Below are 12,428 nucleotides of genomic sequence, written 5' to 3'. Positions count from 1 at the left end.
GGAAGAAGATATATATATATATATATATATATATATATATATATATATATATATATATATATATATATATTGGTCGCGTAGACTGCTTTGCTTTCTTTTCCAAACAAGATTCATCTTTCGCATTCGAAGCACTTGCAGTGGTGTCTAGGTGTTATCACTGCAATTATAATGGCCAAGCTTATTGCTACAACAGACTAATTAGTGTCTGACGTGCGGGACGAAGGGTTCCTAGCAGCAAAACAATAACAAAACAAGCTTACTCCGAAAGCTCGTCATTGTAGAACGGACTCACCTGATGCGAGAAACTAACACGCTGACAATGAGTTAAGAAAATAGCAGCACTTGATGGGGTTTGTGCACTAGGAAGATGACCAATTACAAAATTTTTATGTGTGTGCAAAGGGTTTTCTGAAAAAAGTTCCTTATTTGCACTTCACTAGTCACTGTAACCTGAATGGCAGAGGGTACTTATTTTCTTGGTTTGGGACCGGTCGCGGATAGAGCACCTGAAGAACAATATTTTTCCACAGGTCACACACACTAAAAAAAATAATTAAAAAGCTGTATGATTTTGGGAAAGTTCCTCCAAGTTTAAAGAGTACGTGTTCAATGACAGTGAAATATGAATAGTCCCAAAAGTGTGATGAGGTCCGAAAATGCAAAACGAGATAAGGGGTTACACCTGTGAGGTTCCCTCAATGCCAATGTAAGCATGCAGTTGAAGAGAGTTATTCGATTTCTTAAGTTCACCTGAAATAAACAGGAACAGGTTGAACGTCTTCAGTTTTGCTGAAAGAGAATGGAAATTTTAGGGCGTACGTGAGATTAACTTAGGCAGTGTTTCTACTTGGCTGCTGAAGTAAAGGCAGGAATGATCATCAGCGTCTACATTTAGAGGTGATTATGTATCTATATGTAGAATGTGCCAATGTCAAATTGGGCAGATTTGTAGCTAAGTGTTAGGACAACATTAAACGAATACGCGTGTATCTACCGTACAGTTCCAGTGAGACAGGCGGCTGATCGTCGAGTTTACAGACTCATAGCACACCTAAACGCTAATATCGCTCATAAGAAACATGAAACTACTGTTATTATTAACAGAATACGGCAGAAATGCTTGACATTATCATCCAGGAACCCAAATCTAAAGATTCTGTTGTAGCAATTGTTCACCATATTTAATACTGTTTTACGAAAAGGGGGGGAACGGGGGTGGAGTTGTAGACTTCAACCTGGTATTCCACTCGTCTTCGAGCTTGCCGAGACAAATGTGTATATCAAAAAATTGTTTTAGTTTCACGTCTCTTATCTCTGTGTATATTTGTAAAAAGAAAAAAAAAAGGTAGCATTCTGAATGCATTTCTCTTTTTATGTGGAAAAATTTTCTATATTTCGCTACCCAAGACCAATTTTTGTGCGATCGCATTAAGAAACATTGAAAGAACAGAAATGTGACTGTTTAGGATATTCATAGAAATAGATAAGGAATTGATGAAGGAGTGCAAATCTGCCTCTTGATAAAGATACAATATGATGAGAACATTAAGTTTCGGAAATAAATGTTACTCATCTGTCGCATATCATTGTAGAGAAATTGTCCCGGTGCATGGTGTGAATTAAAATTATCTCTTCACGGTCACAACAAAACTAATAAATGATTTTGAATTTTTACAAATAGGGATTTTCTCGTAGCACAGTGGATATAAGCAGGTATTTAAGTTATTAAATGAGGCATAAAAACTGATAAAGTGTTTCCCGGTTATACATGTATTTATACTTGCCAAGCTGGATGATTACTAGCATATCTTTATTTGGCAACGGATGTTTAAAGCTTTTCAACTATTCAGCCAAATACGGAGAGTACATTCAAGAGCCGCCGTGCGTTAACTCGCTGCGTGCAGCGCGGCAATGGCAATGCGTCTGGAGAAGATGTTTACCTTGAACAGGATGCCGATGCCGAGGTTCATGAATGGCTTCGTGAAGTCGATGACGCTCTCCCTGGCGTAGTTGATGGTCATGGATGCTACGGCCAAGTCAGCGCGCTGTGAACAAACATCATTAAAAGAAGTGTAGCATTCGTTTTGTAGCACAGCCCATTCCTCCCCCCAGAGACGATGAAGTCTTTAGAAAGGAACCTATGTTCGGATCCGAACGATGGGAAAGGAAAGTAGCCGTGTTCTTTGGAAACGTAACATCCTGGCGTTCACTTTATGTTCTTTAGTGAACCCAGGGGAAAGTTAAATCTGTATGGCCGGTCCAGGATTTGAACACTCCCCTCGAATGCAAGGTTTGCGACTTCACCACAATGATGCTCAAACTGAAGGGAGATTCATAAACTGTCTTAAAAAAGAGTTCATTAACGCTAACAACAATAACGTGTACATATCTTGTAAAATGACTCGTTCCACATCATTTCGGTACAAGACTCGTTCAAATGGTCAATGGAATATGTAATTAACTAACTTAAGAGTGCACAATAACATACAAATATGTTGATAAAATTATCTGATTTACATGTTACTGCAGCGTGTTCTACCCGTGGTTATTTATCAAATATGATAGTTTAGATTTCAACACCACTCACGGATTAGGCTTTACTCCTTTTCCGACTGTCCGACTGCTCCTACAAGGCAGTGCGAGGAGCGACCTATGATGGCAGGCCCTGCAATCAGCATGCCGCTGGTCCCTGCATCCGTTATTGCAGGTGATGCCACAGCTTCTTCATTCAAGCAGTTGCTCATTTGGTCTCACAAGGGCTGAACGTGGTCCTGAGAGACTTCCCTACCTCCGATAAAGCCTGAGAAGATACGGTGAATCAAACCTGGATCTTTCCATACCTAAGCCTGTTACACTAACCACTCCACCTTTTTCCCCACAACTTTAACACATCGCTATGTTCGAACCCGGTAGCCATGGGGTTTTAGTCATGAGTCAAAGATGCTACCACTTTCTCCCCTTTTTCAAACACTGTTCCATTTCTTTTTGTTGTGCTAAAAAACAAGAGAAAATTTGTTCGGGTGACGTAACAACACGTCAATTATAAAACTAGAGCTCTGTTTCTCTCCTTTTCTTCTTTCTATGGTTTTATATTACAGTACAGGAAAGAAGGATGCAGACAACGTTGGCAGCGGTCGAATCCCAAGGCAACATGTTTGCAAATAAATCACGATAACATGCAAGCATCTGCCTCTTCCAGTGAGTGTTCACCACACACTGGCGAAAAACACGCGACTTAGTATTGGGCGTAGTGTCCGAAGGGCCATACGATTGAATTAATCTTCGTCCGGTGGAGATGGAAAAGTTCGTACACTGAAGAAGTTCGACCGAGGAAACAGCTTTAGCTGATCGGGTAAGGAAACGCAAACGTCAGCGAATCCAGTGTCAGTGTTCTCATACGCAGGAGGCAAGCCTGTGTGTTACTGTAACAGGTCGCTGGCACGTGTCGCAAAGACCAGTGAGACGGAGGCGTTCGTTGGTCTGGATCAGATGTGAATGACCCTGTACCACGATGTGGCGACTTCCACCGGGAGGACAGGAAGACTAACGTGACACCACACTGTTTTCTAGGATGTCAATGGCGCGACCATTTCAACCGTGCTGAGGGATGATTTATTCCTAACGAGAAAACAAAGATGTGATGTACGGATGTGTCACTAATAAAATGTCGGTTGGCAAAAAAATGTTTACAATATAAAATTCGCGTGTGTGCCGCAATTTAGAGTTGATCCGGCCAACATCGGCATGGGTAGTCTTCCTGGTCAGTCGAAGGAAGGTAAATAAGCGGGATGTAAAGGAATGAATAGCTCGAGTACATGTTAAAATGGTGACCCGAGTGAACTGAAGCCTTCACTTGGACATTGTGGAGTCCCAACCCTCCAAGAGGACGGCACCCTGCAACCACTTCATAACGGAGCCGGAAAGTATGCTGTTTACAAAGGAAACGACTGGATAATTGTGTCAATCTACTTACCATCATCGCTGGGAATGCAACAGAGTACACCCGCCATGAGTTTGCCGACGGTGGGGAGGCTTGCGATTACTATTGTTTGATCGCTAAATTTTGCAAAACTATTCAAGTTTAGTACGGAAGACTCTATAACTATGAAGTACCTATCGAAAACTCTGAGAAAAATGTATATTTCTCGAAAGTCGAGTGCCAACTTCACAGCTAGTCAGCTATTCGAAAATGTGATCATAATTTTTTTTTCCCGAAGGTCTACAAAACTGTTCAATAGTTGCACAGAGAACTGTAGAAATACAGGATACCTATAAAGAACTCTGAAAAAAATTCCATATTTCTAGAAAGTCGATTGCCAATTTAACAGCTATTTAGTGATTAAGAGTTGTCAGCATAGTTTTTTTCGCAAAATTCTACAGAACTAATACAAATTTTTACAGAGAACTGTAGGACTATAGCAAAAGTATCAAGTGCTCTTAAAATATATGTATATATATTTCTCGAAAGTCGGGTACCAAGTTCACCGAAGTGTCAAAGATGGGTAGACTGGCTGCTAACGTCCACAATATAACGAATATTTTCCCTCTACTGTTAGTCCTGGAACATAAAAGCGTGCTCTCTGCAGGTACGCGAAGCTGGTGAGTCCCAATGAACTGGAACTCATCTGCACTTTAGATGCAGATGTTTTGCGGTGACAAAAAGGCCGGTGACAGTTGCCTTTGCAGAACAATCAGATAGGCTGGGCTTTCGTCATGCGATTTTTAAAAGATTGGCCTTGCCTGAGGCAAAGGAAACAACATTAACACGACTTCGGTATTTCAGATGCTACTGTGCCTCTGGTTCGGCTGGGCAAAGACTGCGTTGTGTACAGAACACGCAATGTAGTTCTGGCGTACGATTATTATTGTGTTTATAGAGAATTGGTTTAGACTGTATAATAAGAAGCGAAGCCGAGGATATCGTGTTTGAATCTGGTTGCACTTCCCCGCGGATGCTCTTAGCACTGAGCAATCTGTCTACTTCTTCTAGCTCCATTAACTTTAAAACGCGTCCTTCGGTGAAGTCACGTTCTTCTATGCGTACTATTCAGGGACGACAGTGTTCTTCTGGGAAGCCGCGCAATATTCTCGGAACTAAGACTCTGTCACAGACACTGACGTCCCCTCACAATGATTTGAATGCCTTTATTCTCCGTTTACATTCTATGAATGTTTAATTGAGATTTTCCGGAGATAATAACTGAACAGGCGCAAACGATTCCAGGTGATTTGGGTGCACCAGAGTGATTGTATTATTATCTCCGTACCGTTCCCGAAGATTGTCTTTCTTTCCTCGTAAGTGGGCGCGACTGTGGCGAAGCCGTCACCGAGCTGTCACCTTCGAGATGGTCCCCGAAGGCAGACGTGCTCATTAACAGTGGACAAACAAGGGAAGCTGCCCACTGAGCTTCCAAATCGTTCACAGACTCTAGACCAGATTTCCACTTCTCTTCAGAAGGGCTCTAAATGAATGGAATTTAACTGTCGTAATAATTGCGTTAGCAGGAGGGGTCACATTATTCATGCTCTAAACAAGGATTCAGAGAGTTTCCTTTCGACATTGTTGGACGCGGTGCAATCCACCTCTGCAGAATAACAATTGACAGCGTGTCCTCCAAACAAGCCGTGTAGTTGTAAGGTGGCAGATTTTAGCACCTTACATGATATTTATTCAGAAAATAATATGTGACAGATACCACGCGGAGAGAGATAGCCATTTGACAGAACGATACTAGTGTCAATATATCAAGGTTAATATTGGTACGTATGATTTTAGAACCGTGAATATTATCATTGGATCATTGGAAAGGTGATTTGGACGGATACAGGAAAGAGTTGTTTGTGATGTCGAAGAAGCCAGGTGCCCGGCAGCTGGCCGATGCTTCACACGGCGGTTGCTTTGTCGGTTATATGACGGTACCTCTCAGCTTACGTGATGTCATTATGCTTCCTTTGCAAACCTGGGCGCTCGTCATTTTCCCATGGTACGATAGCTTCCGTGTCTGTCACAACTTGATCAGCATTGCACCCTCGCTGGGTGTTTACTGGTAATTGACATAGGCGATTTGGTTTCTGTAAGCTGCCAAGGCAGAATTTGTGCGAATTTTTAGTGTCTGCCAGGGCTACTATCCTGGGGCATAACATCTCCCCCTAACTTGGACCTACTGATGACAAACACACCGGAACTTTTCGACTCTGTATGTGCAGAACAGGGAATCAGTGATCATAAGGCCATTGCAGCATCCCTGAATATGGAAGTTAATAGGAATATAAAAAAAGGGAGGAAGGTTTATCTGTTTAACAAGAGTAATAGAAGGTAGATTTCAGACTACCTAACAGATCAAAACGAAAATTTCTGTTCCGACACTGACAATGTTGAGTGCTTATGGAAAAAGTTCAAGGCAATCGTAAAATGCGTTTTAGACAGGTAAGTGCCGAGTAAAACTGTGAGGGACGGGAAAAACCCACCGTGCTACAACAACAAAGTTAGGAAACTACTGCGAAAGCAAAGAGAGCTCCACTCCAAGTTTAAACGCAGCCAAAACCTCTCAGACAAACAGAAGCTAAACGATGTCAAAGTTAGCGTAAGGAGGGCTATGCGTGAAGCGTTCAGTGAATTCGAAAGTAAAATTCTATGTACCGACTTGACAGAAAATCCTAGGAAGTTCTGGTCTTACGTAAAATCACTAAGTGGCTCGAAACAGCATATCCAGACACTCCGGGATGATGATGGCATTGAAACTGAGGATGACACGCGTAAAGCTGAAATACTAAACACCTTTTTCCAAAGCTGTTCCACAGAGGAAGACCGCACTGCAGTTCCTTCTCTAAATCTTCGCACAAACGAAAAACTGGCTGAATTCGAAATAAGTGCCCAAGGAATAGAAAAGCAACTGGAATCACTCAACAGAGGAAAGTCCACTGGACCTGACGGGACACCAATTCGATTCTACACAGAGTACGCGAAAGAACTTGCCCCTCTTCTAACAGCCGTGTACCGCAAGTCTCTAGAGTAACGGAAGGTTCCAAATGATTGGAAAAGAGCACAGGTAGTCCCAGTCTTCAAGAAGAGTCGTTGAGCAGATGCGCAAAACTATAGACCTATATCTCTGACGTCGATCTGTTGTAGAATTTTAGAACATGTTTTTTGCTCGAGTATCATGTCGTTTTTGGAAACCCTGAATATACTCTGTAGGAATCGGCATGGATTCCGGAAACAGCGATCGTGTGAGACCCAACTCGCTTTATTTGTTCATGAGACCCAGAAAATATTAGATACAGGCTCCCAGGTAGATGCTATTTTCCTTGACTTCCGGTAGGCGTTCGATACAGTTTCGCACTGTCGCCTGATAAACAAAGTAAGAGCCTACAGAATATCAGACCAGCTGTGTGGCTGGATTGAAGAGTTTTTAGCAAAGAGAACACAACATGTTATTATCAATGGAGAGACGTCTACAGACGTAAAGTAACCTCTGGCGTGCCACAGGGGAGTGTTATGGGACCATTGCTTTTCACAATATATGTAAATGACCTAGTAGATAGTGTCGGAAGTTCCATGCGGCTTTTCGCGGATGGTGCTGTAGTATACAGACAAGTTTCAGCATTAGAAAATTGTAGTGAAATGCAGGAAGATCTGCAGCGGATAGGCACTTGGTGCAGGGAGTGGCAACTGACCCTTAACGTAGACAAATCTAATGTATTGCGAATACATAGAAAGAAGGATTCTTTATTGTATGATTATATGATAGCGGAACAAACACTGGTAGCAGTTACTTCTGTAAAATATCTGGGAGTATGCGTGCGGAACGATTTGAAGTGGAATGATCATATAAAATTAATTGTTGGTAAGGCGGATACCAGGTTGAGATTCATTGGGAGAGTCCTTAGAAAATGTAATCCATCAACAAAGGAGGTGGCTTACAAAACACTCGTTCGACCTATGCTTGAGTATTGCTCATCAGTGTGGGATCCGTACTAGATCGGGTTGACGGAAAAGATAGAAGAGATCCAAAGAAGAGCGGCGCGTTTCGTCACAGGGTTATTTGGTAACATTGATAGCGTTACGCAGATGTTTAACAAACTCAAGTGGCAGACTCTGCAACAGAGGCGCTCTGCATCGCGGTGTAGCTTGCTGTCCAGGTGTCGAGAGGGTGCGTTTCTGGATGAGGTATCGAATATATTGCTTCCCCCTACTTATACCTCCCGAGGAGATCACGAATGTAAAATTAGAGAGATTAGAGCGCGCACGGAGGCTTTCAGACAGTCGTTCTTCCCGCGAACCATATGCGACTGGAACAGGAAAGGGAGGTAATGACAGTGGCACGTAAAGTGCCCTCCGCAACACACCGTTGGGTGGCTTGCGGAGTATAAATGTAGATGTAGATCTTCAGAAAGTTCCTCCTCAGCGCTACTTCTCCGGCCCTGTCACGGCGAGACCACCTTCGAAGACAGTCGTGTATTACTGCCCAATAAAAGTGGTTATGGTCAATGATTCCTCCTTGATGCTCTCCAGAATAACTATTTTTTAAAAAAAATCTTAGTTTGTTTCCTTTGTTCGTAGCATCTGTGCTCGGGGTGCACGTCTTAAGACATCCATTTAAGTTCGCTGATGATCGATTAACTCAGTTTTTTTTATTACAGGGGGCACGTAATTCTCTGACCGAACAGGCTGAGCTACCGTGCCGGCTTTCGTTTTCGTTCTTTGCATCTGCTCGTGGCGGATGTCGCAAGACGCCTGTTTCATTTCGTCGTTGATACATTAACTCAGTTTTTTTATATAACAGAGGGCAGCTAACGCTTTGACTGAATACGCTGAGTTACCGTGCCGGCGCATAACTAGGACCTCATCACCGCATCCCACCCAGTTCTCTCTTGTCGGCTGAAGGAGTCTGGGAATGGACCCTTGTAAATCAAATTACAGTCCTCCATCACTTTTAAGTTTTGTCTCTAAACTATCTGAACAAATTCTTTTATGTTACATACATTTCTTGAATCCGTTCATCATCTGCAGAGCTAGTTGGCATATAAACTTGCATTATTTTGGTGGATGTGGGCTTCATGTCTATCTTGGTTCATTAAACTGTTCATAGTAGGTTTCCCACATTCCTATTTTCTTATTCACTATTAAGCCTACTCTTGCATCACCCCTATTAGGTTTTGTATTTATTACCCTGTATTCACCAGACTGGAAATCCAGTTCCTACTGCCACCCAATTTCATTAATTTCCACTGTGATCTATCCATTTCCCTTTTTAAATTTTTAAACTTACCGGCCCAATTAAGGGATCTAACATTCCACCCTCGGATCCATAGAATACCAGTTTTCCTTACCTGATGATGACATCCTTCTGAGTAGTCCCCACATGGAGTTCTGAATGGGGGACTATTTTACCTCTGGAATACTTTACCCAAAAGACGCCATACAGTAGAGCTACATCCCCTGGGGGAAAATTGCAGCTGTAGTTTCCCCTTTCTTTCATTCGTCCACAGTACCAGCAGACCAAATCAGTCAATCATTGAGGCTCTTGTCCCTATAGCTACTGAGAGGGCTGGTGCCCCCTTCACGACCGACAAGTTTGTCTGGTCTCTCAATATATACCCTAGATTGTGGTTGCACCTATGGTACAGTTGTCTGTATCACTGAGGTACAAGAGCCTCCCCACCAACAGCAAGGGATAGGCATATTGCTATCAGCAGCTGATTTGGAAGTTTCGATTAACAGCGGCAGTGCTGTTCCCAGAAATTCTTCCACGCTGCAGCGATTCTTCCCGGGTATCGACCCCAGAACACAGTGAGTCTTTCAAAGACAAAATAATAGACAATTCTACTCAATGCGCTGTAACATCCTGTATAAAACGATCAATTTGTTCCGCTTGAGTGACTCTTCTAAGGTTAAAAATTTAGAAACAATCAGCTACAAATTTTCAGTGGACGGTTTCAAGTTCCAAGAAAAACAAAATACTTATATGTTAATTTTTCGACATCTGTCGAATTTTAATGATTTATTACATGTTTTTAAAATCGGTCTGTGAAAATAATAGAAACTGCTTATGTACCACTTATTCGCTTTCTAAAGAGCTATGGCGTGGCGATTGTTGAGAGTCGGTGTTTAGATATAAATCGAATGGCCGCAGTTGTATGGACAGCTATTCGGTGCAGCCGACCTAGCTAACCATATTTGTGAGACGACAGGGTGTTCAGCGTTTCTTTGTGTTCATAGCAGATGTAACAAACAGAGTTTGAGATTACAGAAATGCTATATTTCAGTTTGATATGATTTAAATTTGATGATACGTTAAATAAAGGTAGTCTTTGCTACAAAATATGTACCAGTTAATGCATAAATAAAATGTGTTATAAAAGGTACTTGAAAGCCACGTTTCTAGTATTAAAACGCGTATATTTTACCTTGGACGTTTCGTTTTAGTCACGTAAAACGTTGTCCGAGGTATCACTTTTGTATGATTTCCACTTGCATCTGTAAATTCATCTGCTTGCATATTTTATACTAGTTGCAAATACGTATTTCAAATGCGTTTAATAAGACGGAACGCTTTTTAGTGTGCTAATAACTGTAAAGCAACGTTTGACGCTGTGGCCACACAAATGAAGAATTTATGTCTATAGAGATTGAGGTAAAATTTACCAAACACTGAACGGATTAGCAGCTGGCCGGCCAGAGTGCCCGTGCGGTTCTAGGCGCTACAGTCTGGAAGCGGTCGCAGGTTCGAATCCTGCCTCAGGCATGGATGTGTGTAATGTCCTTAGGTTAGTTAGGTTTAATTAGCTCTAAGTTCTTGGCGACTGATAACCTCAGACTTTAAGTCGCATAGTGCTCAGAGCCATTTGATTAGCACCTAACTTCTATTTTATTGTACTTTTGTTGAAAATATCAAAGTACTCTCAATCTGAAAACCGGAATACCGAAACATTATATACTGGGACAGACACACTCCAGAATACTAGAAACCCATTCATCCATCGTGGATTGGCGAGCCATCACCATTTGAGTGAGCTATGTCCACATTAACAATTATATCATCGATGGCAACTTCGATGATACCATCGTTCTTCTAAACCTAAGTTTCTACACGTTACACCTTATTACAATACCCTGTTACGTGCATTTTCTATATGTTAGGTTGCTATCTAAGCATGATCAACCAAGGTAAAAAAATTCCTAGACTGCTTCACGAACGCCTTGAATTTCCACGAGGAACCTTAAACGCCAGCCAACAATGTTTTCAAGTTCTATTAACGAAGTTAGTTCGTTTTGCACCCTTCTCCACAAGAAACTTACTAATTTCAAAAGTTTCCAGACAGAGGTGGTATTTAGTTTCCATTCAGTCTTTTGTTCTTAGAAAGGCAACAGCTCTCCGTCAGTTGGTACAACACTTTGAACAATATAAAAGTCACTCACGGTACCTCGTATGACACGCTTGTTAAAGTCGTCTAACTCATATTGTATTTCATCAATAATTCTCCTAACAAAGAAGAGAGATGAAAACTGTACTGTAGAAACTTTGACAGTATTTTACACTAAATGAAGTAAAAGTACATCACATAATCCATGAAATATGTAGTTGTACTTCTATATTAAGCGATATGGCAGTACTCGAATGCAAATATTAAAATAAATCTCATGGACAAAGTGGGTATATCGAAGACGGCCGTATAGAAAAATTACTGAAACTTTCCAGGAGTTCATGGAGACACGACAGAATGAGTGTTACTAAACTTCAGGAGCCTCTTTACACTGGCCACACTTTTTCCTGAGGCGGGAATCACAGCTCTCTCCACAAACAGGAGTGTAAGGAGTAGATGGCATCACTTTTAACGAAACAGCATCAACTCATCACGCACGTTCAGTATAAACACAAAATGCAGATCGGTTCACAAATCAAAAATCAGCACGGCGAAAGTAAACCGGAAACGATACCTCTACTACAATATGAGCATGCTAGCACACATTATTGGAAGCTAAGGTTGGCAGCGACCGGAAACAACTGAATATACTTCCGGAGTCATAAACAGTCTTTTGACTTTTATCGTAGAGTGACCCCTATCAATCATCGCGACGTAGCTCTTCGAAAAGGGAGCAATTAGTATATCATAATATGGCTTTCATACTAATTTCCTAGTTCTTGTATAAGTGGATATTAAATAAATTTGAGGGGCGCAGAGCAGATGTGGCTACTTAAATAAGTCCGTAATCCATTTGTTACTTCACAGAGTGCAGCAATGTTTAGCTGCTGTGCCACATTCACTAATTTTTGCAGAGCAGTAGCAAAACAAGTCCGTTCTTGTTTTTTGTGTGTAGTTCCGTATCGAGTTATGAATTTGAACAGTGATATTAGTGACATTCATTGTTCAGAGGGTTATGACTATACCAGCTGTCAAGAGTCATCATTCGAATATGAAGTACATGA

General features: G+C 41.6%; 1 protein-coding gene across 1 annotated transcript in view; it reads right to left on the bottom strand.

Annotated features, from left to right (window-relative positions):
• LOC126292321 (glutamate receptor ionotropic, kainate 2-like) overlaps positions 1-12,428 on the bottom strand; it is a 1,291,187-nt gene that overhangs the window by 156,260 nt on the left and 1,122,499 nt on the right. The window contains exon 11 of the mRNA XM_049986255.1: positions 1,941-2,045. Within this exon, the coding sequence (XP_049842212.1) occupies positions 1,941-2,045 (105 nt within the window). The remainder of the gene's footprint in view (positions 1-1,940; positions 2,046-12,428) is intronic.

Source organism: Schistocerca gregaria, chromosome 1 (genome assembly GCF_023897955.1).
Source record: "Schistocerca gregaria isolate iqSchGreg1 chromosome 1, iqSchGreg1.2, whole genome shotgun sequence".
NCBI lineage: Eukaryota > Metazoa > Arthropoda > Insecta > Orthoptera > Acrididae > Schistocerca > Schistocerca gregaria.
Note: the sequence above shows the minus strand (reverse complement) of the source record. Positions and strands in the feature narration are given on the sequence as shown.